Below are 26,777 nucleotides of genomic sequence, written 5' to 3'. Positions count from 1 at the left end.
TGCTACCTGTAACAGTTATGTTACTTCCCACCTCTACAAATCTATCTATGACCAACTTCACAGATAACCTATAATATGTAATTCAGATATAGGGCTTTTCATCGATTGGCATTTGTTTCGAGCTTCTGTCAGATGTTGTATAATCTGTGTACAATATTAATATACACGGATTATACAACATAAGACAGAAGCTCGAAACAAATGACTGTGAATGAAAAGCCCCATTAGCACACGGTTCTTAGACATTACTACGGTTGCCTAAATCGACTAACCAATGAACATTAAGGGTGAGATTACGTCACGAGAGTTTACTGTCATTTGAATCGTAATATGATTTTTTTTTGAATCCTGAGAAAACCAATTATTTTAGAAAATTTTAAACGCAGGATGCAAGATTACATTATTACCGAGGGCGGAAAGCCCCTTAAAATAAACAAGCAGATTCTATTGAATGAAATATTTAAAATTAAATATCACACTTCTCTTTTATTTTCAGCCCTGTAACTTATTAAAATAAACAATATAGAAGTTTTCAGGGACTTTCAGCCCTCGGTAATAATGTAGTCTTTCATTCTGAGTTTAAATTTTTCAAAAATATTTATTAGTTTTCTCAGGATTCGATAAAAATGAATACAATTAAAACACATTGAGAATTTTGACATGCGTCAAAGTTTTGCATTCTCAATGTAAAATTCTGAACTGTTGAATTCCAGCTTCCCTAATAATTATTTTACATCAAAAGACATTAGAAACTATTTGAAGAAGATTGAAATCTGTATTGGAAATAACTGTTAAAATTGGTCTACGTAATTAAACATATTCCAAAATTTTGTAAAAATGTAATACATTTTAGTCTTCAGCCCAAACTTAGGCCACACACAATGCAATAATGTTCACATTTTTGAACTGTCAACATTTTTATATTATCATCTATTGTTTAAAAACAATACAGTTGATAAGATACCCTCAGTTGCGGAGAAAGGATTAATAATAAAGATTTTTTTATTCAGTCAATGGTGTGAGCACTGTCAGTTAAATAGTAACGTGTGGCCTTACTTTTACACGCATACCTATTATGGCAAATGTATCATATTTTTCAAAATTTTGGAATGCATTTAAATCGTAGAACAATTTTAACTTTTGATTTTAATACATATTTTAATTCTCTACAAGTATTCTCTCATGACTTTTGATGTAGAATAATTAGGGAAGCAGGAATTCAACAATTCAGAACTTTACATTGAGTTTCCTATGGCCCTTTTTACGATTCGCCACCCAGTATAAGATAAAATGTGTACTATTTGTCTTATTATTTCATAATAACACAAATAATACACAATAACACACATTCAATGATCAAAAATAATTTAAAAATATGGGAATGTAAACTCTTGTGACGTAAAGTCAAAAATATAAGTCTCCCCACCACCGTCGGACAAGACAACCGTAATAAAGTCTAATAACCGTGCCATTAGCATATGTTCCTTTAGTATAATCAGTGTTGCCAACCTGAGGGAAATTTCCCTTTTTGCGGGATTTTTTAACAGTTAAAAAGGTAAGAAGAGAAAAAATGAACTCAAAAGGGAATTTTTGTTCCAGTCCAAATTCTAAAATATTTAGAAAAAATGAGGGAAATTACCGATTTTGTAAACGGTAGGGAATTTTTTCATAAAAGTGGGAATTTTAGGGTAAGTTGAGGGAAAAAGCTCGCTTGAAGGTTGGCAACACTGAGTATAATGAATAAAGGTTTTCATGCCGTCTAAATTGTTTAATATTCTTAGATGTGGACATCACATAATATGGCGACTAGGATAAATAAGCAGTAGACAATTTTACAAGCAAGGCGCTTGAATAAACGTTTTATTTAGTATTTGCAAGGTGCAAAATGGAAGGTGCAGTATTTCCTTCAACTCAAGTGAGTGTTCTACGGGGCGCAATAGGCAGCTTACAAGAGTACCGGATAGGTACTGATTGGAATATATACCAGGAGAGGTTAGAGCAATATTTTATTGCAAATTATGTAGAGAATGATAGAATGGTTCCAGTATTATTGACAATAATTGGTGATAAGGCCTATGAAATATTAAAAGGATTGTGTGACCCAGGTTTACCTAAGAATAAGACTTTCGATGAACTATGCATCCTACAAAAGCAATTCACTAAAAAAGTTTCTGTTTTTAAGGAACGAATAGAATTTTATTCTGTGAGACAAGCTGAAAAGGAGTCCGTGGCAGACTTTTACGTAAGAATTAAAAATAAAGCAATAGATTGCAAGTTTGGGGCTACATTAAACAATGTTTTAAAAGACAAATTCGTTTGTGGTGTGAGAAAGGGACCAGTCCTGGATCGCTTATGTGAGGAGGATCATAAAACAACCTTAGAACATCTATATGAGTTGGCGTTGAGAAAAGAAGCGGCAGCAGTAGAAGCCAACACTTCAGTTCCAGTAAATAAGATATCAAGCACCAGTGTTAACCAAGGCAGAAATAGAGAAGCACGAGAAGGAGGTTCAGGAGGTTTGTATGGAGAGTCAAAGTGTAATGCGTGTGGAGGAATAAAACATGACTTTAGAAATTGTAAGTACCGAAAATATAGTTGTAAGATCTGTCGGAAGGTTGGCCATCTGGCTAAAATGTGTAATAAAAACAAAGGAAAAAGTACTCATTATGTAGAACCTGTAGAGAGTGAAAATTCTGATTCAGAAAATGTACAAGATTTTGATTTTGTAAACATGTACCATACCTCTTTTGATAATGTTAATAATGTTTTTATAAAACCACACAAGGCAAATATGTTAATTAATGATTGTACTATTTTAATGGAACTGGATTCAGGCGCAGGTATCTCTGTCCTTCCTGAAAATATTTATATCAGATATTTCAAAACCAGTGCATTACTTCCAACTAAAGTTAGACTCAGATCATTTGATGGAAGTATTATTACACCTTTAGGTGAGATTTTCGTAACTATTCAATATAATAATGTTAGGGTAGATAACTGTAGGTTAATTATAATAAAAAATGGAACAAGAGCCTTAATTGGTAGAGATTTAATGAAGACATTTAATTTCGAGATTAAATTACCGGGAGTTCCTAACATTAATATAAATAAAATAGATCAGGATGCAGAGATAGCCAGGTTAGTAAAAAAATATAGTTCTCTCTTTAGTAATGAATTAGGGCATTATAGGTTTGAAAAAGTTGACTTAAAAATGGAACCAAATGCAAAACCTATATTTTGCAAACCAAGGCCATTACCTTTTGCTTTTAAAAGGGATGTTAATGCAGAATTAGAGGAACTTGAAAGTAAGGGTGTCATTACCTTGATTGAAAATGCTGAATGGGGCACCCCACTGGTTCCCATTGTCAAGGAGACAGGCAAAATCCGTGTATGTGCTGACTACAAAATAACCGTAAATAAATTTCTAATTGATGTCAAGCATCCATTGCCAAGAGTGGAGGAGTTATTTGCAGCCCTCCAGGGTGGGCACCTTTTTACAAAACTTGATTTCAAAAATGCTTACAACCAATTGGAGCTAACGGAGGAGACAAAAAAACTTTTAAGTTGGAGCACACACAGAGGTATTTATCAGGTAAACAGGCTACCATATGGTACAAGACCGGCCTGTAGCATTTTTCAAAAAATTGTAGAAAAAGTTTTGTTAGGTATTCCAAATGTTATTAATTTCTTAGATGATATTGTGGTAACAGGTCCTAATAGAGAGGAGCATCTAAAAAATTTGGAAAATGTCTTTAATAGACTTCAGAAGGCAGGCTTTAAATTAAATTTAGATAAGTGCATGTTTTTCCGGCCTGAAATAAGGTATCTGGGGCATATTATTGATAAGGAAGGGTTACATAAAGATCCAGGAAAAATTAAAGCCATTATTGAGTGCCCCAGACCCCAAAATATCTCTGAAGTTAGGGCATATGTCGGGATGATCAATTATTATGGTCGTTTTGTGGCCAACTTATCAACAGTACTGGAGCCATTGTATAGGTTATTAAGAAGAGATGAACGTTTTAAGTGGACGTCAGAGTGTGAGAATGCATTTTTAAAGGCTAAGAGGGAAATTTCTTCAGGTGCGGGCCTTGCACACTATGATCCACAGATGGACTTAAAATTGGTTTGTGATGCTTCCAGCGTGGGCTTAGGTGCTGTTTTAATGCATGTGTATCCAGATGGGTCAGAGAAGCCAATCAGTTTTGCTTCAAGAGTGTTAAGCAAACATGAAGCTAAGTATTCCGTTATACACCAAGAGGCTTTGGCAATATATTGGGGTGTACAAAAATTTTATCAATATTTATTAGGGAAGCATTTCTTTTTATGTTCTGATCACAAACCACTGATGGCCATATTCGGAGAGACAAAGGGCATTCCGCAAATGGCAGCAGGGAGACTGCAGAGGTGGGCACTATTTTTAAGTGGATTTCATTACACCTTTAAACATATTAAGGGAGTAGAGAATAAAGCAGCTGATGGACTTTCACGCTTGCCTCTTTCCATACCTAAGGAGGTACAAAGTGATGTTGAGTTTGATTATTTTAATTTTCTGGTAGAGGATAAATTACCAGTTACCGCTGTAGAAATAATTAAAGGAATACGGTCAGACATCGGTTTGAGCAAAGTTTTTAAGTATGTAAGAGATGGCTGGCCAAAAACAGTTCCAGATGAATTGAAAGCATATGCTAACAGGGCTAATGAGCTTACCATTGATAATAATTTAATTATGTGGGAGTATAGGGTAGTGGTACCTTCCAAGTTTCATAAACAAATCTTACAGGAATTGCATAGTACTCATAGCGGAATAGTTCGAATGAAGACAGTAGCAAGGCAATATTTTTGGTGGCCTGGCTTAGATGGAGATATTGAATTGTTTGTAAAATCTTGTGAAGCATGTTTAAAGAATACTACAACTCCACGAAAGGCACCTTTAATTAAGTTCCAAGAAGGAGCTCATGTGTTTGATAGAATTCACATTGATTTTTTAGGACCGTATCATGGGAAGAATTATCTTGTTATTACAGATGCATACTCGAAGTGGCCCGAGGTATATGAGATGTCAAAGACTGACTCAGAACATACCATCGGTAAACTTCGAGACTGTTTTGCCCGATTTGGGTTGCCAAATCAAATTATTTCAGATAATGGTCCACAGTTTAATTCAGAGGAGTTTCAGCGATTTTGTAAAAATAATGGCATTATTCATAAAACTTCAGCTCCTTATCATCCAGCGACAAACGGAGCGGCCGAAAACTCAGTTAAAACCCTAAAATATGCAATAAACAAAATGTTAACAGGCTCCCCGAGCAAGAGTATATCTGAGTTGATTTCAAAATATTTATTTTCTTACAGAACTACCCCTCATTCAGTGACATTTCAAACTCCTGCCTATCTCATGTTTGGGCGTAAAATTAAAACCAGATTTGACTTTTTGACATTTAACGATAAGACATTGAGAGCTAGAGAACAACAGATAAAATACCATAAAGGTAATAGGGTGGTAGAATTTATAGAAGGAGAAGATGTTTATGTTAGGGATTACACAGGGTAAATGCACAAAAGCCTAAATGGGCAAAGAGTAAAATAGTTAGAAAATTAGGACATCAAACATTTCTATGTCAGCCTTTAGATAATCCAAGTCTTGAATGGAAAAGACATTTGGACCAAATTGTTAAATGTGGTCATTTTTACGATGAAGAAATATCTAAAATTTCTGATGACAAGGATAGAGATACGTGTGATCCACTAAGTTCAGTTCCAAGTACTTCTGTAAGTTCGCCATTACCTTTAAGTGAAACTGAAGCTTTGGTAACCTTAAAAAATACCAGTGAGACCCAAGGAGTGTCCGGTAGTGTTGAAACCGAATTTTCGAGTGAAGATATCAGTGCGGTTCCTTCGTCAATTAAAGACAGTGCATCACAATCAACCGTTGGGTTGCAGTCACCTAATATTAAGGAAAGATTGAGAAGAACCATCAGACCGCCGGATCGTTTAGATTTATAATTAAGACTATGACAATGTGGTTTTTATATTCGGATCTTGGTGTGGAGGGATGTAATGTATGCTACCTGTAACAGTTATGTTACTTCCCACCTCTACAAATCTATCTATGACCAACTTCACAGATAACCTATAATATGTAATTCAGATATTAGCATATGTTCCTTTAGTATAATGAATAAAGGTTTTCATGCCGTCTAAATTGTTTAATATTCTTAGATGTGGACACCACATAGGTGACTAGCGTCATCTGGCAATTGAAAGATAAAGTTTTTCAATCCTAATAGCAACATTAATAATATTGAAAAATATTAAAAATATTACTAAAAGATTTTTAAATTGAAAACTTATTGGTACATTTCCCTGGTGACACCCCCAAGGCTTCTACAATTTGCAAGCCAAATGGATGCTGCAGTGAAGACAAAAGGGAAGGAATTCTACACTATGCAATTCACAACTCCCGTCTCCCACATAACAATGATGTTCGCATCATGTTCTAAGCATATCCTACCAACATTCGTCGAAGTATATCCTTTTTAGTATATGCGTAGTACAAGCATAGCATGTACCATTAAAAACATTCTAAATTTCATGTTCTTTGCATGTGCCTCAAAGAATATTCTTGCACCGAATATACTGAGCACATTCGGGTACGTAGTATCTCGGAATGTTCGTAAAAGTTTTTTCTTAGAATATACCTTAATAGAATATTCTTAGTATATGCGTAAGTATATGCAAAAGTATATGCTTAACACATACTTGTATATACTTTTAAAATATTTTAAAAAGAATATACTGTATGTACCTATAGGAAGAAGAATAATGTTAGCCAATAGATTATCAACTTCGCGTTAAGAATAATTAATAAAATTTATGTATTTTGGTAGGTACTATATACTGAACTATCTAAATCATTTTTTTAAACCGTTTTAATTGTATGGTAAAAAGTTTAAAACTTAATTCTATTGAAGAAAAATGAGAAAGTCTCGTTTCGTTTTCAGTTGAAATGAATATACCATTTTGATTTGAGTTTATACCATAAGTATTTTTACCTATAATTTTCGGGAATCCGGAAACGGCCATTCATTGTCATTCTGACCCTTGCATTGCATTTTATACCTACACAAGGGAAGGGGGTATAGGTAACAAAAGAGCAAAATATGAAAATAGTTTCCAGTACAGTTAGTTATGCATTTATGTCTACGCTGTTAGGTAGGACCAAGTATTTCTAGCTACAAGGACTAAAACATTTTTAAGAACATAAAAAGCAGTTTGAAAATAATAAATTCATATTGGTACTTCAATATTTCCTAAATACCTAGTAAGTAAAAGTATGTATAATGTATATAGATACCTATAAATTTTAGTAATTTACATACATATTATATATATTTGGCTATTATATAATTATATAAGCAGAATTTTTATTTTGATGTGCACATAATAGCTAAATATTTTATATTACTTATATTTTATATATAGGCTACTTACCCATATAATATTTATTATACATAGGTACCTATATAACTAACTAAAGTTTATATATTTTATACTTACTTTTTACGTAATATTGTAGAATGTAATAACTACATTCTCATATGCAATTAGAATATGTAAATATAATATACTAGTAGAACCAAAGAATACTAACACACCCAGTGGGTGTGTTAGTATTCTTTGGTAGAACCTATAGGATGAAATTGGGTGATGTTGAAAACATACTTCTGAGAAATACAGCACATCCTTGGAATATTCTTCCCATATACTAAAAATATGTGCGATAGTACATTCTAAGTATATACATAGAAGGTATATAGCACTTCCTTGGAATATTCTTCCCATATACTAAAAATATGTGCCATAGTACATTCTAAGTATATAACTAGAAGGTATATAGCACTTCCTTGGAATATTCTTCCCATATACTAAAAATATGTGCGATAGTACATTCTAAGTATATAAATAGAAGGTTTATAGCACCTCCTTAGAATCTTCTAAAAAGTATGTTCTTGGTATATACTGAAAAGAAGTGCGGTAGTACATTCTAAGTATATACATAGAACGTTTAAGTACTGTAATGTAGTATATACTCAGTATGTGCTCTGCACATTCTCAATGGTAATTACGCATATTCTAAGTATATACTTTTTCTGAAAAGTATGTTCTATGAATCTACTAAGAACATGAAATTGTTATGTGGGCTGTAGCTTGGTAAAGTTTCAACGGAAAATGCACCTAGTTACTCCACGGAGTAATACTACTATAAAATAAAAACGTATACCATTTTTATTCTTTTCTTTTTTTTATTTCTTTTATCTTTTAAATTGTGATTTTTTGACATATTATTCATACTGGTGACGTCATACATCTGGCCGTGATGATGTAATCGATTATTTGTTTAATTGAGAATAAGAGTCGTGTGCTAGCTCATTTGAAAGGTTATTAACTTCTTTATTCAGTAATATACACATTAACATAATTATTTATACAGGATGTTAACATTTTTTTAAATTAAATTAATTGATCAAAAAAGAAGAATTTATGTAATTTATTTAACTCAAAATACATTTTACTGCTGTCAAAAAATAGAAAAAACTGATTATTTGATAATAAATATTGCTTTTCGTTTAAATTAAATCTTCAGACTGCCAAGAGGCAGATGTTTCCCATTGCTTCCCATAGCTTGGTTCTAGGAATGGAGCCATAGGTCTTCTTAAAATCTACAATTTGACCGATCTGTTTTTGGCCATTCTTTTTTCTATTAGTTGTTCAACAGTGTAAATGTTTTCATAGGCGTGCTTTTCCCGCTATGAACCCTGCCTGGTCTTTTCCGATTTTCTTCTTTATACAGGGCGGGGCATTATTGTGACAAAGTCCCATTACTTATTTGTCGTAAGAGATACGAAAAAAAGTTATGTTGATAAAAGTTAAGGCACAGATAGGACCATAATTTGAAAATATTTTCAAATATACAGGGCGACCCGTATTGACAGGGTGACACAAACTTCTGTTTTGTGAATGGAACACCCTGTATATTTTTACATTTGATTGATGTCTTCTTTCTTAAAATATAGGGTTTTGTAATATTATATGGGGTAGTTCAAAAAATAATTACGTTTTTTTGTTAATTTCGTAGCAATATTCACACCCTGTAGAATTGTAGTTATTTGACATAAAAATTTCTATAAATGTTCAAACAATTTTTAATATAGTCTACTATTGTCAACAATTATTAATACATATAACGAAATAGAGGAATCAGGATCTCAGGATTCGAAAAAAATGAATGCATTTAAAAAGCATTGGACCGAAATTTTGCGCAAGTATTATACATTTTTGTAATCAGTATTTCAAAATCTTTTAAATGAGGTGTCACATGATGTACTTTCCCATTTAAAAAAATCAAAGTTATGAGTGTCACCTGAAGAGGGATCGCGTAAAGTTCGAAACATTGATGCTATAAAATACTATGACTATACTAAAAATCGACCTGTCCGAGCGTTTTGCTTATGTGCTAAAAATCAATGAGTTAATATGGGGGGGGGGGGGAATACTTATTCCAGCGTACTGTATGTGTTTGAAACTAAAACATTTGAACTGCAAATATTTAAATTTATATTTTTGTAAATTCCCGGAGGGGGCGTGGCCAACATGGCCCCCTCTCTAGATCGCCCTTGACGTAATACAGTACTAAAAGGAATTAATAAAACATGCCATATATATTAGTATATATTTATTTCTTCAAACTAAGTCATAAATAGAAGATTGTGTATACGAAATAAATTTAGGTAATAGTTAAAAATAATATTTTTGTGCATGCAATTTCCTAAACATATTAAACATTTTGAATTAATTTGATTAGAACTATTTCTAAAATAATAAAAACACGTTGCTAAATACAAAACCAAACATTTTAAAGTAGTATAAATGTTTCCGAAATAATATATGTGGTACAAACTTTAAATATTAGAAGAGCTGAAAACTAAACATTATTATAAATTAAAGGGAAAATCCCAATAGCTGGCTGTATACTCTTTTTCTCATAGGCATCTTTCAGTGCGTCACAGTTTTTCGATTTCTTTCTAACGCATTAAATTGTATGTGACAGAAAAAAAGGCACGTCCGTGATTACAGACACTTATAACATTTATTCTAGTTGTCGATAGATAGCGCTATAATCGAAAAAAAATATTTACGAATTATATAATAATATATCTACGAATATAATCAGTACAATTTATATAAGACTATACAAATCAAAGAAAATACCATTTTATTAATTCAATAAACACAATTGATTTGTTTTTATGCCAAATTGCAAATAAAATGTGACAGCTGTCAGATTTAACTAAAATGTCATGTTAGAATAAATGTTATAAATGTGTATTATTACGGACTTACCTTTTTTCTATCATTTGTGACGCACTGAAAAATGCCTATGAAAAGGACCATACCATAGTTATAAAACTTACAAAGAAGTAAGAACTTCAATTTGTATAATGATATAAAAATTTTATTAAAACTTTTTAAAAAAGTGTCGTCCAAATGAAGTAAAACATCAAAACGTTTTCGATGTGATTCAGATCATCCTCACTGCATTCCGTACAGTAAATGAAACCAGCACACTAGTTGTAATGGTGACATCAAAATATAGAGTTTTATGGTTACATTTGTAATAAGTAGTGCGATTCGAGGGTAGCGAGTAGGAACTCTTTAAATTATTGAAGATAGTCCTATCAGGGGAAATGAATCAATCCCTGCCCCTCGCAGATTCCGGGGGTTTCCTTACCCGGGAAACTAGTACCTGTTTAGGGTCCCTTGTCCAGGGTTACGGATGAAGTCCACAACGGCAGACATGGCGGAGAAGCGGAGCTTCGGTACGGTGTGGATGGCGGAAGTGGCAACCCTCGATTATAGGGGTAATATAGAATCAAAACCGTAGCGTCTGATCCGGAATGGACGGCTACGAACAGCGTCTGACCCAGAGTGGGCGGCTGATATAAAACTCACCAACCCGTCTAGCCAGCGTGGTGTTTTAAGGCTACTCATCCTTCCAACTACATAGAAATGGCGAATATTAAACGAACGGATATGGTCCCCAGGTGGGTACGGTATGTTATGCCAAGTCCCACACCCAGAAATGGGTCTGCCTCGTGGAATCTGGGGGAGGCAAGAATTCGCTTAGTACACACAAAATGCACATCGGAACATATAACATCAGAACGATGAGGACAGAAGATAACCTAGAAGAGTTGCAAGAAGAACTTAAGACCATAAAATGGGACGTAGTAGGCTTATGCGAGACAAGGCTTAAAGGCGAAGAAACGACTCTACTAAAATAAAGGCACACTTTGTAACAATACAATTCAGGAAATTACCAAGGTATAGGAGGCGTAGGCTTTTTGGTACATAAAAGAATTGAAAACATGGTAACTAAATTCCAAGCGATTTCTAATAGAGTTATCTATCTGATAATAAAACTAAATTGTAGATACAGCATTCAAATAATCCATTGTTATGCGCCAACATCTTCTGCAGATGATGAAGAGGTAGAACAACTTTATGAAGACATTACAAGAGCCAGAAACCTAGAGAAAACATATTACGTAATAATTACGGGAGATTTCAACGCTAAAATAGGAAAGAACGAAAATAACAACGACAACGAATATATTGGAAATTTTGGACTGGGAAGTAGAAATCACATAGAGTAGATATGCTCGCAAATTTCCTCAGCAAAGAAAAGCTATTCTGCTTAAACACATTCTACAAGAAAAAGATGCAGAGAAAATGGACGTGGCACAGCCCAGACGGCAAAGTAAAAAATGAAATTGACTTTATACTCTCTAACTTCAAAAACATTGCTAAAGATGTTACTGTACTAAATTCTGTCGACACTGGTAGTGACCATCGATTAGTTAGGGTGCGAATAGAAGTAAATACGAAATTCGATAGAAGAAAATTATTAACACAGGATAAATTACCAAACATAGAAGCACTCGAAATGAATCAAGAGGAATATCAAAGTGAACTAAAAAAGAAACTAGGACCTTTACCAGTATTCACCACGAAAGATATAAATGAAATAACACAAAAATTAACGAATGACATAACATCAACTACAAAAAAGATCTGTGGTAAAAATAAAAATCCGAGAAAAACGAAACTTAAACAAACAACACTGGATTTAATGGAAGAAAGAAGAAGAACATCTAAAGAATTACCAGAATATAAGGCTATCAACAATAAAGTTAAAAAGAGCCTAAGGTTGGACTTGCGGGCTTATAAAACAAAACAAATATTGCAAACCATTGAAGACAATAGAAACATGAGAGTATTGAAATCAAATTTAACTAAAGGAAAATCGAAGATAACTAAAATCAAAAACCAACAGGGGAATACGGTGACGGAAAAAACTCAAATAATCAAGGAAATACAAACGTTCTACAAGAATCTTTATACATCCTAGTGTGACCAACTAGCCCGAAAAATCCGGGACATGGCCCGAATTACGGAGTCGTGTCCCAGCGTCCCGGGCAAGGCTTCCGGGCCATCCGAATTTTCAAAGTTTTGGTAAAATTGTACTTTGAAATTTTGAATGCGTTATTCTTCTATGAATTCACATCAAATTGAATTGGTGGGACGAAAAAAATTGGACAATTTCTAGAGTGTAATACTTATAACACATCCAAAATGCATGCATTTTATATCGTGATATTATAGTTCTACGAAAACTAAAACGGTGGACTTTTTTTCGTTTCTGTATTTTAATTATCGTCTTCTAAAAAAATGGCCCGATTTTCATTGAAAAGTCCCGGATTTCAGGTATTTTTTCAGCCTTGTCCCGGATTCTACTGAATTGGAGTTGGTCACACTAACATCCACTATACAGAACCCCGGAACAGGCCATAGAACAATTCTAAACGTCGGCTCGGAAACTCTCCCTAAAATAACTTCTTCGGAAATTAGACATGCCTTACAGCAAATGAGGAATAAAAAAGCTCCTGGCGAGGATCATATAACGTCTGAAATGTTAAAAATGGGTGGCAACACCGTTGTAGAGGTTGTGGAAGTCTTGCTGAATGGGTGTCTAAAAGAGAAAAGAATACCCAATCTGTGGGAAAGCGCCGAAATAATACTTTTACACAAGAAAGGAGACACTACTAATATTGAAAACTACAGGCCTATAAGTTTGTTGTCACATTTATACAAATTGCTAACAAGAATAATAACCAACCGCATAACACAAAAACTTGATTTATATCAACCGGTTGAACAGGCGGGATTTCGAAAAGGGTTTGGTACTAACGATCAGTTACAAACCATCAGAACACTGGTAGAAAAAACCACAGAATATAATGTACCCTTACATATGACATTTATTGACTTTCACAAGGCTTTCGATAGTATTGAAACCTGGTCCTTTTTGTCAGCCCTCAGGGATGCTCGAATAGACTTACGGTACACTACACTCATTAAAAACATTTATGAATAGGCCACATTCCACATCAAAATTAATGAAGACCAAAAAACCGAAAAAATACGCCTTGGTAAAGGTATTAGACAAGGTGATACTATTTCACCAAAACATTTTACCTTAGCATTGGAAAATGTATTCAAACAGCTCGACTGGGAGGAAAAAGGTCTAAACATTGATAGTGTACGTTTGAGTCATTTGAGGTTTGCGGACGACATAGTATTATTCAGTACAGATATCAAGGAACTGGAGCAAATGATGAAGGAGCTAAACCAGCAGTCAAATAAAATAGGTCTCAAAATGAATCTTCAGAAAACAAAAATAATGAGTAATGTACAAACTAATCTTGTTATTGACAACGTCAGTCTTGAAAATGTAGACCACTATATACATCTTGGACATACCATTAAAATCGGCAAAGAAAACCAAATAGCCGAAATAAAAAGACGCATACAATTGTCTTGGGTAGCTTTCGGCAAGTTAAGCTTTATCTTGAAGAATAGAGATATACCAATGTGTCTAAAACGTAGAGTTTATGACAAATTTATCTTGCCTGTAACTATATAAGGACAAAGAGCGATGGAGAGGGCCATGCTAGGGATTAGTTTGAGAGACAAAATTCGAAATATCGACATTCGTGAAAGAACAAAGATTACTGATGTCGCAGAACGTATAGCAAGGCTCAAGTGCCAATGGGTCGGACATGTTGCCCGAGATAATCCCGAAAAATGGACACAGAGACTAACAAACTGGAGACCAAGAGAGAACAGGCGAGGAGTAGGCAGACCGCAGAAGAGGTGGGCAGATAATATCAAACAAGTCGCGGGCAAACAGTGGACGAGAATTGCCAAGAGTAGAAATCGAAGGAAGCAAATGGAAGAGGCCTATGTCCAGCAGTGGACGAACACAGGCTGAAGAAGAAGAAGAAGAGGAGTGCGATTCTAAGTTGATAATAATATATTCATATTAAATACTTAAAGAGCAACATGGTTTCCTTTCTCGAATAAAACACACGGTTCTTGTCAGTTCGATTGACAATGATAGCCCAATCAAAGAACAATCTGATCAAAAAAAAGTAAAGGAAGTATGAAAATTTGGGAACAGGTAGTTGAAAGAAGCTAGGACAAAAAACACCCGGACAAATAATCCCGGACAAAAAATCCCCGGACAAAAAATTCCCGGTCAAATAATCCCCGGACAAAAAATCCCCACAAAAATCCCGGACAAAAAATCCCCAAGAAATATTTGCTGTCGAATAGTTCTCTAAAAGTTTTCCTGAAATTTTAACAAATTTCGAATTCCAGTTTCATGCTAGTCCAGTTTATTTGTGTTATATTTTTGTTAAATTTATTTGTTTATACAGGACAAAAAAGTGTGAGTTTTTTCAAAAATCGTGGAAAATATGGGGAATGAGCTAAGGCTCCGTTTTCATGACAGGCGCTTAACGCGCATTTTGATAACGAGCGGTTACAACTACATACATTTTACTTGAGACCGTTCACATGCCAACGCGCGTCTTAATGACCTAAAACGCGCGTTAGCATGTGAAAGGTCTTCAGTAAAATGTATGTAGTTGTAATCGCGCGTTTTCAAAACGCGCCTTAAGCGCCTGACATGAAAACGGGGCCTCAGCTCATTCCCCATATCTTCCACAATTCTTGAAAAAACTCGCACTCTTTTGTCATGTAAAACTTGAAGTTTTCAGCATGGAATTGGAATTCGAAATTTGTTATTTTTGGAAAACTTTTAGATAACTATTAGGCAGCAAATATTTCTTGGGGATTTTTTGTCCGGGATTTTTGTGTGGATATTTAGTCCAACAAAATTTGTGTGTGGGGATTATATGTCCGGGATTTTTTGTCCGGGGAATATTTGTCCGGGGATTTTTGTCCGGGGATTTTTTGTCCAGGGATAATTTGTGGGGCTTTTTTGTCCGGGATTATTTGTCCGGACCCCAGTTGAAATTGTCTATTATCACATAAGAAAAAGTTTACAATTCTACACCCCATGATTTTTGTAAAATGAAGGGGAATACCCCCTTCTCGGGGGTGAAAAATACCTTAGACCATAAAAACTGATAGACACGCCTTGTACCGAATCGTTGAAGCCAAGACCTTCCGCGAAATTGACGTCACAATACGGCAAGAACTCGTTTTTATTCTTAGCAAAGCACTAATAAAATTACCCAATTTTAGATTAATTTTAGTATAACTTCAATATTTTGTAAAAAATATTGAAGAAAAATCATTTAGCAAAGTAATTAATAAATATTTTTGACTTAAAGTAATTTATTTTGTAAAAATAAATGTTTTATTTGAAAGTATATCATTGGTATATCTCTTCTTGTTTAATAATCAAAAATAAATTTAAAGGAGAGTAATTTTCTTTTGGGTGAAGTTTCAGGTTAGGTGAAAAAATATGTAGGAAATCTATTAATTAATGACCACAAAACAAAATAGCTTTTGTTAACTTACTTCTAACTTTTATTACATTATTTGGTTTATTTCAAAATCATGATCACATATTATGTTCTTTGTATTCGTTAAACACAGAACCATGCACGTTTAAGATCAATATTGTCATTAATTTAGAATCATTCAATTTTTTTGAATTGTACCTACATAATTCTAATTTCGCTTTCAGCAATTTTGCAAATATGAATGACGTCTTTAGAAGGTTGAATTAAAAATTTTTTTGATAATATGCTATAATTTTTGTGTCTTATGAATGGACATTGTAAATTATCACATTTTCTTAACTTTCGTAACTACAATCCCAGCGATATAGTCAACAACATCACAAACATAAGATGAATGTTTTTGAAAAACTTAAATTATTTACAGTATAATCATGGTTACTAGTTATTATTTCCCTATTATTTTCATCAGTATGATCAACAGTTTTCATTTTCACAGTATTTGTTCTGCTCATTGCTAAAAATGTGGAAGGTGCCTGTTCTATACAATTAGCCTGGGTAGATCCTGTAACACTTGTGTGCAGTAAGAGTCTTTTATATCCATCTTTAAATTGTTTTGCAGTTGGGTTGTTGTTGTAACTTCCATGACTCCTATAATAGAACTAAAGAAAACTTCTAAATGATCCTGAGAAAGTTTATAGGCCGAAAGACGAAAGATACTTCAGACCTCCATCCATATTATCCTTCACGTAATTTTTCCAAATTCGCATTAGTGACTTTAAATTAATGATCATACCAATAAAATCCGTTTTTCTTTTGCTTAGATGCAGTGGTTCACCATTGTTGGAATATTTGAGTGAATTAGGATACTTTATAAATTCGTAAGTTTTTTGAAAAATCGCTTGTTTATTATGCTGCTGTAAACTGGATTTTAGCTGTTTTCCCCTTTTTTTGTCCTTGCGTACAATTAAATGCTGTGCAAGATAACACCATAATTAAAAAATTAGTGTATTGAAATTTTTTAAATTGGAACACTTTAAAAAGTTTACAACGCCTATTATAAGCACTTCTAATCTCTAATACGGCAAACGTTTTCTGCCGTAAACTGACGTCACGCACAGCTGTGTGAATCGTTTTATGTTGGCTTCACTCTTCGAGAAGAGAGAATAGCATTACGGCGTGTCTATCAGTTTTTATGGTCTAAGAAAAATACATTCAAAATAAGTCCGGAATTGGATAAAATGACTAATTCTAAGCAACTTTTGTTCTATACTTAGCAAAATATAGCTTATAAAAAAGTGAAAAAATGTTGTATGCATGAAGTCTGTAGACCCAGTGAAACCAGAGTTGTAGCTAATGAAAAGTACGTTTTTTTCTCGTCAAATTCCAAATCGAATATTTCAACGTGAAATAACAAAATACGGAGCACTTTTCGGGGAAAACGCATTACAACTTTTTTAAAGTAAAAAGGTATATTTTTGTTAAAAAATACTTCCAACATTAAAAGTAAGTGACTTTCACTCAAAATATTGTTGGTCCGTTTTAGTTTTTGGTAAAAAGAATCGCGAAAATCACCCCCTAATTAGCACCCAAATAAAATTAATCGTTACCGCTTCACGGGTTACTTTACTTATGTATTGTTTATATGATCTATAATAAGTTTCATTGGTTCAAAGTTCTTATTTTTGAAAAAAATTGGTTTTAAAATATTTTTTTTTAATTTTGAAAAAAATCCAAATTTTTTTTCAAAATAACTTAAAAATTATTAGTATTACCAAAAATCTCAAAGAGTAATAAAATGTACGTTTTACTTTTCTGAATATTTTGGATTTCTCGTTTTCCTGTTAGACAAAAATTGATTATGCCATGGCTGTTCAAAATTTGCATACACTCGGGATTAGTGACTCGTTCAAGCCATTTTAACTACAGCCTTCTCAAAAGCAAGCACTTTGAACCGATGAAACTTACAGATCATAATAAAGAATACATTAGCAAAGTAACTTGTGTAGCGGTAAGGATTAATTTTATTTAGGATGCTAATTAGAGGGTGATTTTCGCGATTCTTTTTACCAAAAAATAAAAAGGACCAACAATATTTTGAGCTGAACTCACTTACTTTTAATGTTAGAAGTTTTTTTTTAAAACAAAAATAACCCTTTTTACCACTTTAAAAAAGTTGTAATGCGTTTTCACCGAAAAGTGTTCCGTTTTTTGGTTATTTCACGTTGAAATATTCGATTTGGAATTTGACGAGAAAAAACATACTTTTCATTAGCTACAATTTAATAATTAACATATTCACTCGCAAATAACTTGAAAAGTATTGACTTAGTGAAAAAACTCTATAGAACAAAAGTTGCTTAGAATTTGTCATCATGCAAAGACCGGTCTGTAGCAGACCATCTTTAAAGAGCTCTAGTTCCCTTAGCTTAGGAAGTATTTTCGGACTAGGTTAAATTGTCTTAAAATAATCTGAGGAATCTCCGGTCTTCGTTTGTCAGGAGAGTTTTTGGAAACCCTGTATACCTAATTAAACGTAATTGAAGCTAATAATTTCTAGGAAACGGATATCTGCAGGATTATTCGACTAGATTTTGTATTATAGGTAACGTAAAAAATATATAAATAAGAAGATGAAATAGACAGAATGAAGAAGATATTTCAGTTTTTTAAATATAATAGCTCTTCCAATATTTCCAAAATATGTTAGGTTTAAATGTGTTTTTGAATTTGATCCCGTTATGTAATAGTGACGCCCTTTTATACATGTCGCACTAACTTTAATATCTGCATTTTCATATCTCATTCTCGATACTACAAAATTTAAGATAAACAAATTGTGTAGCTACTGGGAAAAAGGTTCATTTGTAGATAATAAAGGGATTTTCTTTTTAGCAAGAAATATAGAGAAAAGGAGAGGAAAGAAAAGACATTTACAAAAGATAGTTTTAAATACTCAAGAATTTCTAAATACAGTGAGGACGTTTGAGTTGGAATAAATTCATTTTCTCGAGAACAGGCTACTCTGGAGATAAATCCCGAAACAGGCCGATTTTTATTTTTAAATTATAATTTTTTGGTGTATATATCATACTAGTGACGTCATCCATCTGGGCGTGATGACGTAATCGATGATTTTTTTTAAATGAGAATAGGGGTCGTGTGATAAGCTCATTCGAAAGGTTATTCAATGCTCTATTCAGTAATATAAACATTAACATATTTATTTATACTGGGTCCTCAACAATTTTTTTTTAATTAAATTAATTGAGACAAAAAGAAGAATATATAATTTATTTAATTTGAAATACATTTTACTGCTGTCCGAAAACAGGAAAAAATGTTTATTTGTTAAATAAATATTGTTTTTCGCTTAAATTCAATACTAAAGTTGCCACCCACCTGCTTCTTAGCAGTTTGAACATTTAGTTTAAGCGAAAAGGAATGTTTATTTTTCAAATTTATATTTTTTTCTGTTTTTTGTATTTTGCATTAAATATATTACATTCTTCTTTTTGTCTCAATTAAAAAAAAATTTAGGCGGCCTGTATAAATAGTTATGTTAATGTTTAGTAAAAACTAAACAATAGTTATGTTAAATTAGTGAATAGAGAATTAAATATCCTTTCGAATGAGCTATCGCACGACCCCTACTCTCATTTAAAAAAATCATAGATTACGTCATCACGCCCAGATGGATGACGTCACTAGTATGATATATATGCTAACAAATTGTAATTTAAAAATCAAAATCGACCTGTTTCGGGAGTTATCTTTTGAGTAGAGATAATCCAGAGATTTATCTTCAGTGACACTTATCACAATTAAAATTTTATAACTTTTCAAAGTGAACAGCATGAACAGATTTAGCAAATATTCAGACGATGATATCAATAAAATATTAGTTAAAATTATTTAATAAATACAGTTTTATTCATTAAAAAAATCTTACCGAATTACACTCGGGCTCATTCATTTAGTTTCTTTTCTTAAATATGACAGTTGTCAAAACTAGAAAACTCGTTGTTCTTTGTAATTAAACAGAAACAAAATAATTAAAATTTATTCTCAGTATAATAATGTAAGTAGATTATACCCAGTATAATAATAATCTGATTGATCAGAATTAAACACGTGATGAAAAATCTTACTACATGATTGGAAATTAAAATCATTAAAAAATAATCGCTGAAGTTTTTATTTTTGTAAGTTTCTATTGGTCAGAAACTCTATAAACGAAATAATCAAATGAAAGTTATATAATATTTATATTAACATCACACCTGTCTTTTAAATATCAAACAACAATATACACAATGCTGACTTTTAATAACTAAAAGTCACTATTACATAACGAGTGTAACTAATATAATAATATTTGGTATGCACTAATTGCAAAATCTAATAAGGTACTTGATGAAAAATTGGTACATTGTATTTTGTAGGTTACTATACAAAGATAATTTTTGGCAGAACTAATTGTACAAACTTGAACTAATCTACGTTTTGTACGAAAACTTGAAGATGGTTTAAGAGAGATCGGCAGGAATGCTATTAAAAAATATTTCTAGCTAATCTTGTAACTATTTCTCACAAGCGGGTAGTTCGATTGTAGCAGCTAAAAAAGTAAAAATTTACACTAGATTCACACATTTACACTAGATGAAAATAGGAGCCAGTGCACATACAATTTGGACTAAAGAGATATCAAATATTTACCAACTAACACGTAAAGGTATGATTCCCACATCGACTGCAGACAGGGTTACCAGGTCTACTGATTTTTCAGTAGACCTACTGATTTTAACTCAAATTACTGACCTACTGAAATCTATCAACATATACAGGGTGTCCCGAAAAGAATGGTTATAAATTATACCACACATTCTGGGGTCAAAAATAGTTCGATTAAACCTAACTTACCTTAGTACAAATGTGCTCATAAAGAAGTTACAGCCCTTTGAAATTACAAAACGAAAATCGATTTTTTCCAATATATCGAAAACTATTAGAGCTTTTTTATTGAAAATGGACATGTATCATTCTTATAGCAGGAATATCTTAAAAAAAAATTATAGTAAAATTTGTCCATCCCATTAAAATTTTATGGGGGTTTTGTTCCCTTAAACCCCCCTAAACTTTTTTGTACGTTCCAATTAATTCATTATTGGTATGCCATTAGTTAAACACAACGTTTCTAAAACTTTTTTGCCTCTTAATATTTTTTTGATAAGCTAATTTTTATCGAGATACGGCTTCTTTTTTAATATATTTACATAAACATTTTATGTTTAATGTTTTTGTACGTTCCAATTAAACTATTATTGTGGTACCATTAGTTAAACAAAGTGTTTTTAAAACTTTTTGCCTCTTAGTATTTTTTTGATAAGTCACCTTTTATCGAGATGTGGCTTCTTTTTCAAAATATACCTAAAAATGTAAATTATAAATAAATTTTCAGATTATTAACAGGTCTCTTAGAATCGTACTTACCATATACAAATATGTGGTGGATTCGACAAATATTCAAAATATCTCGATAAACACTGGCTTACCGAAAAATTACTAAGATGCAAAAAAGTTTTAAAAACATTGTGTTTAAGTAATGGTGCCACAATAATAATTTAATTGGAACGTACACAAAAGTTTGGGGGGTTTAAGGGAACAAAACCCCCATAAAATTTTTATGGGGTGCACAAATTTCACTTTAATTTTTTTTTAAGATGTTGCTGCCATAATAATGCCACATGCCCATTTTCAATAAAAAATCTCCAAGAGTTTTCGATATATGAAAAAAAATCGATTTTCATTTTGTAACTTCAAAGGGCTATAACTTTTTTTGTGTGCACTATTGTATATAAGTTAGTGAGGTTCAATCAACCTATTTTTGGCCCCAGAATCTGTGGTATAATTTATGACCAATCTTTTAGGGACACCTTGTATATTGGCCGTTATTAATAGGTAAATTTCTATGAAATGAACTTTAAAAATACGAGATTATTTGGCCGCGTCCGTATTATAAAGATGGCCGTAAATACCAGGTCATAAATTATGACCTGGTATTATTGGATTACAGTGGAACCTCGATAACTCGGATTAATCGGGACCGCGGCCGATCCGGGTTATCGAAAATCCGAGATAGTCGGAGAGTACGGTAAAAATTAATAAAATAGGGTATACTTACAGATAAACTCCGTTAGAATTCAAATAACATGATATATATTTATAAATATGCACAGTACCTACTCATTAAAATTACTAAAAAAACACCAAACACAAACGTAAGCAAACGGAAGCGAACAATACAAGACACACAATACAGTCACAACGATGTAATGTTATTTAAGAACAGTGAAAACTAAATACCATTGTTTATAAAAGAATTTTTTAAAAAATCTTTCCTAAACAATGCTAAGACAGTTTGAAATAAAAAGGAATAGGTACTACAGACAGGTGCCTGTTGTTTCTGCGGCGTGTGCTATGAGTCATTTTTAATATCGAATAGTTCAAATTACACACATACACATTATCTCTCAAATATTATATTACATACATTTTTATTGTTGAAAGGTTTGTCTGATAATTAACTATTTTGATGGGAAATAAAACCACAATTAAATTGAAAAATAATTTTATTAACGTTTCGCGACTCCCAAATCGGGTCGTTGTCAAAATACAAAATATTGAAAATCAAAATGTTTATCTGATGAAAATCGGTCCGGGTTAGCCGGACTTCCGGGTTATCGGGGGCCGACTTATCGGGGTTCCCCTGTATTTAAATAAGGATATCTTCATATGATTGGTTGGGAGCAGGGCCGCCGCTAAGGTGTTGGCCGCCCGTGTGCAACTTAATATTTTCCGCCCCCCTTTTAACACTTCCTCCTAATATACGTACGATTATAGTTAAGTTTCTAAATGTTGATATCAGATTATTTTCGTAAATGTATTTAAGAATATCACTAGGCTGTGGTAAAATATGGTTGAATAGCTTTAATTTCTTCATATTATATAAATCGATTGCAGTAATGTCAGTCTCTGAGCTGTTTATGTCTGTATAAGGGCTTGATACACTTTCTCAAAATTGGTTTTAAGTTCATCACTGTTTTTAATTTTGGTTATGCCACACTACACTAAAAATGTCTGTGTGCTGTTGAAGTAATTGGAACCGTTGCGTTGTTTAATTGCTGTTATGGCAGCATACAAAATCTTAAAATGAAAATTTATTTTAAATGACAATTCCAGAGACAATATAGGTTTAATAAAATGTTCCATCTAATATTCGAAGAAGAAAAAAATACATATAGTTCCTGTATCTACAGTATTAAAAAATTCCACCGAATCAAACCTTACTTTTACTGCATCATTCACCACCAGATCTAAACTATGCGCAGAACAGGGAATAGAAAATCTTCTTCTTCAGCCTGTTTGCATCCACTCCTGGACAAAGGCTTCCCCATGAGTTTTCCACTCTTCTCTGTTTTGTGCTATTTGGTGTCAGTTTCTCCCCACTTTTGCTTTGATGTCGTCTAGCCATCGTTTTTGTGCTCTTCCTCTACTACCACTGTGTTCGCGTGGTCTCCAATGTACAATGTTTCTCGTCCACATGTCGTAGTTTTGCCGTGCCACGTGTCCAACCCAGTTCCATTTTTTTTTCGCAATTCTTCCAATTACATATTGTCTTGCTCCGCACGTCCTCGTTTCGTATATGTTCTCTCAGAGATACTCCCAACATAGCTCGATCGATGGCCCTCTGTGTTGTTCTTAATCTATTGGCTGACAACTGTGTCAGTGGCGCACCCAGGGAGGGGTTTTGGGGGTTAAAACCCCTCCCAGGGCATAAAAAATATAAAGAATAGTAGGAAAATGGAACTTGTCTTTCAGAAACAATACAAAAAAATTTCGGTGCACAAGCGAAGAGGAAATTAATCCCAGGACAAATAATCCCGGACAAAAAATCTCCACAAATTATCCCTGGACAAAATGTCCCCAGACAAAAAATCCCCGGACAAATAATCCCAGGACAAAAAATCCCAGAAAAATAATCCCCACAAATTTTTTTGGATAGAATATCCCCACAAAAAAATCCCGGACAAAAATTCCCCAGGAAATATTTGCTGCCGAATAGTTCTCTAAAATTTTTCCCATTAATGCAATCGACTCAAATGTTTTTCCTCAGTGGGTGAAAGATATAGCAATCGCCATGGAACCGCTTTTACGGCACGAAAATAATGATTAGCAATTAATATTAAGCATGAATTGCAATTTCGATTACCAAATTTTGAATTTCAATTCCATGCCGAAAACTTCAAATTTTACATGACTAACGAGTTTGAGTTTTTTCAAAAATCGTGGAAGATATGGGGAATTGGGGAATGCGCTAAGGCTGTGGAAACCATGTTGTAACTATTCGCTTAAATCTTTTACTCACTCTGCTTTGAATAACTTTGTTCAAAACATTGCCTATTCGTGATGAGAACTGCTGCTCCCGAAAACGATAATCTTGATTGTAATGCAAAAAACCTGTTAGTTTTTGTAAATTTAACGTCAAAAATATTTCAAACAAAATCAATGGGAAAATACCAAGTAGCTGACTGTATACCATAATTAAAAAATCATACAGAAGTAAAAACTTCGTTTGTACAATGGTAGCCTATTCCTTTTTTAATACCATTGTACAAACGAAGGTTTTACTTCTGTATGATTTTTCAAAAATATTTAGTTATTATCATCATCAATAACGTTATAAAGCGGCAGTTTCACATAGCAGTTCACTGTTATCACAGCGACTGTTAGGTAGGCGTGGTTTGACTGTCACCTTTTCTTCGTTGTGAATCATACCACTTCGATCGCAGTAGATTGTTATAAGAATTACTGCGATAAGTAGAAATAATTCTAGTTTTGCTATCGCAGTAACTTATTTATAAAATAAAAATGGCGAATTCTGGCGAAAACACATTACGTTCTCGGACGAAAAAAATGTTTTTATTCATTTAAGAGAAATGATGCAATTGCAAAAATTGCGGAAAAGGTGGGTATAGATTATAGATAAAGAAACCATAAAAAAGAAAATAGCATCCATAATAAGAGCAACGTATCTACTAGAAAAAAAGAAAATTCATGATAGCCAACCAACAGGAATGAGCACAGATGATTATTTACTGTCCAACACAGTGCCATGGTTTTAATGGTTCTGTTAATAAATTATTTTCTATGTCAAAGCCAGGTCTGTTTAATAACGGTCTGTTCACCCAATATCTTTTTTACTGTATGTTCGTTTCGCCACCGAGGGTACTTTTTTCCATAATATTTTTATTTCTTCAATAGTAATAAATAAGTTGTAACACCATCTACACCTTTTTTTTATTCGGCGCCATCTTTAAAAACTGACTATTTCATTTGGACATACGGATAGTGAATCAGTAGGTAGCAGTAAAACCCATCGCAGTAGATATATCCCCACCGCTAAAAGCCGCTGCGATAACAGTGGACTGCTATGTGAAACTGCCGCTTAACTCTTCGAATATCCTTGCGAGTGGTTTACTATTGCCTTCCATGTGTCGGCCCTGTGCCACTATTTTCAATTTTCTCACTCCCATTTTCTCCAGATCTTCTCTGACTACATCTTTCCACTTTTTCTAGGCCGTCCTACAGACTTTCTCCCATTTGGCCTCTCCCCGAGCAGCTATGTCTGGTTTGATTTTTGGATAAATTTTTCGCATGGCATATTCTAAGGTCAGGCTACACAACAACGGGGACAACGGATCTCCCTGTCTCAGTCAAGAATTTACGCAGAAAGCATTTGATATTTCCCCACCTCTTATAACTTGTGCAAAGAAGTTACTTACACACATTTGCGTTACCGCATTTAGTTTCTTGGGTACGGCCAGCTCGACCATTGTATTCCATAGTGTAGGATGATTAATTGAATCATAAGCCTGTTTGAAATCTATAAAGATTTGATGCACGTCTTGATTATACTCCCAATCCTTTCAAGCATTTGTCTAATAGTAAATATTTGATCAACAATCGATCTTCCGGGCCTGAAATCACACTGGTAGTCACCAACTATTTCTTCGGCGTATAGTAGTAATCTTTTTAGTAATACATAACGAAAAATATTTAGTCATCAGTTTTAATTCACTACAAGCAACATTTCAGAAACCTGCTTCAATTGCTTTCAGAAGATATGTCAAAAACCTGTGTTCTGCGTTTTCATAACAACGCTGAACATTCTTAATAGCGCAAAAATTTTTCATGGATGCACACAGATAATAGGCAATGTTTTTAACTTAGTTATTCAAGGCAGAGTGAGCAAAAGATTTAAGCGAATAATTACAACATGATTCCCACAGCCTTAGCTCATTCCAATATCTTCCACGATTTTTGAAAAACCACACACGTTTGTCATGTAAAATTTGAAGTTTTCGGCATGTAATTGGAATTCAAAATTTGGTAATCGAAATTACAATAATTCATGCTTAATCTTAATTGCTTAATCATTATTGTCGTGCCGTTAAAGTGGTTTCATGGCCATTGCAATAACTCTTTGCACTGAGGCTGAAAAACAGTTGAGTCGATTGCGTTCACGGGAAAACTTTTAGAGAACTTTTCGGTAGCAAATATTTCATGGAGATTTTTTGTGGGGGATGTTTTGTCGAAAAAAATTTGTGGGGATTATTTTTGTCCGGGATTTTTTGTGGGGATTTTTTGCCCGAGGATTATTTGTCCGGGGATTTTTGTCTGGGGATTTTTTGTCCAGAGATAATTTGTGGGGATTTTTGTCAGGGATTATTTGTCCGAAACTCTCCCAAGCCAACCTCCCCTAGAGGAAAATTTTGGGTGTGCCACTGAACTGTGTAAGTGTCACGGTCTCCATTTCAT

At 33.3% G+C, this 26,777-nt stretch overlaps 1 protein-coding gene across 6 annotated transcripts in view; it reads right to left on the bottom strand.

The window, feature by feature from the left end:
- The window catches only part of LOC114331344 (uncharacterized), a 215,110-nt gene that overhangs the window by 9,618 nt on the left and 178,715 nt on the right, over nucleotides 1–26,777 (bottom strand). For 2 of the 6 annotated variants that reach the window (XM_028280885.2, XM_028280888.2), the window contains exon 7: nucleotides 9,745–20,514. The exons of the other annotated variants lie outside the window; for them this stretch is intronic. In XM_028280885.2, coding sequence (XP_028136686.1) covers nucleotides 20,487–20,514 — 28 coding nt within the window. In that variant the 3' untranslated portion in view covers nucleotides 9,745–20,486. Of the gene's footprint in view, nucleotides 1–9,744; nucleotides 20,515–26,777 lie in introns of those variants that run through there. 6 annotated transcript variants of the gene reach the window in all.

The sequence above is a fragment of the Diabrotica virgifera genome, chromosome 3 (genome assembly GCF_917563875.1).
Source record: "Diabrotica virgifera virgifera chromosome 3, PGI_DIABVI_V3a".
Lineage (NCBI taxonomy): Eukaryota > Metazoa > Arthropoda > Insecta > Coleoptera > Chrysomelidae > Diabrotica > Diabrotica virgifera.
The sequence above is the reverse complement of the archived record's forward strand: the minus strand, read 5'-3'. Positions and strand labels throughout refer to the sequence as shown.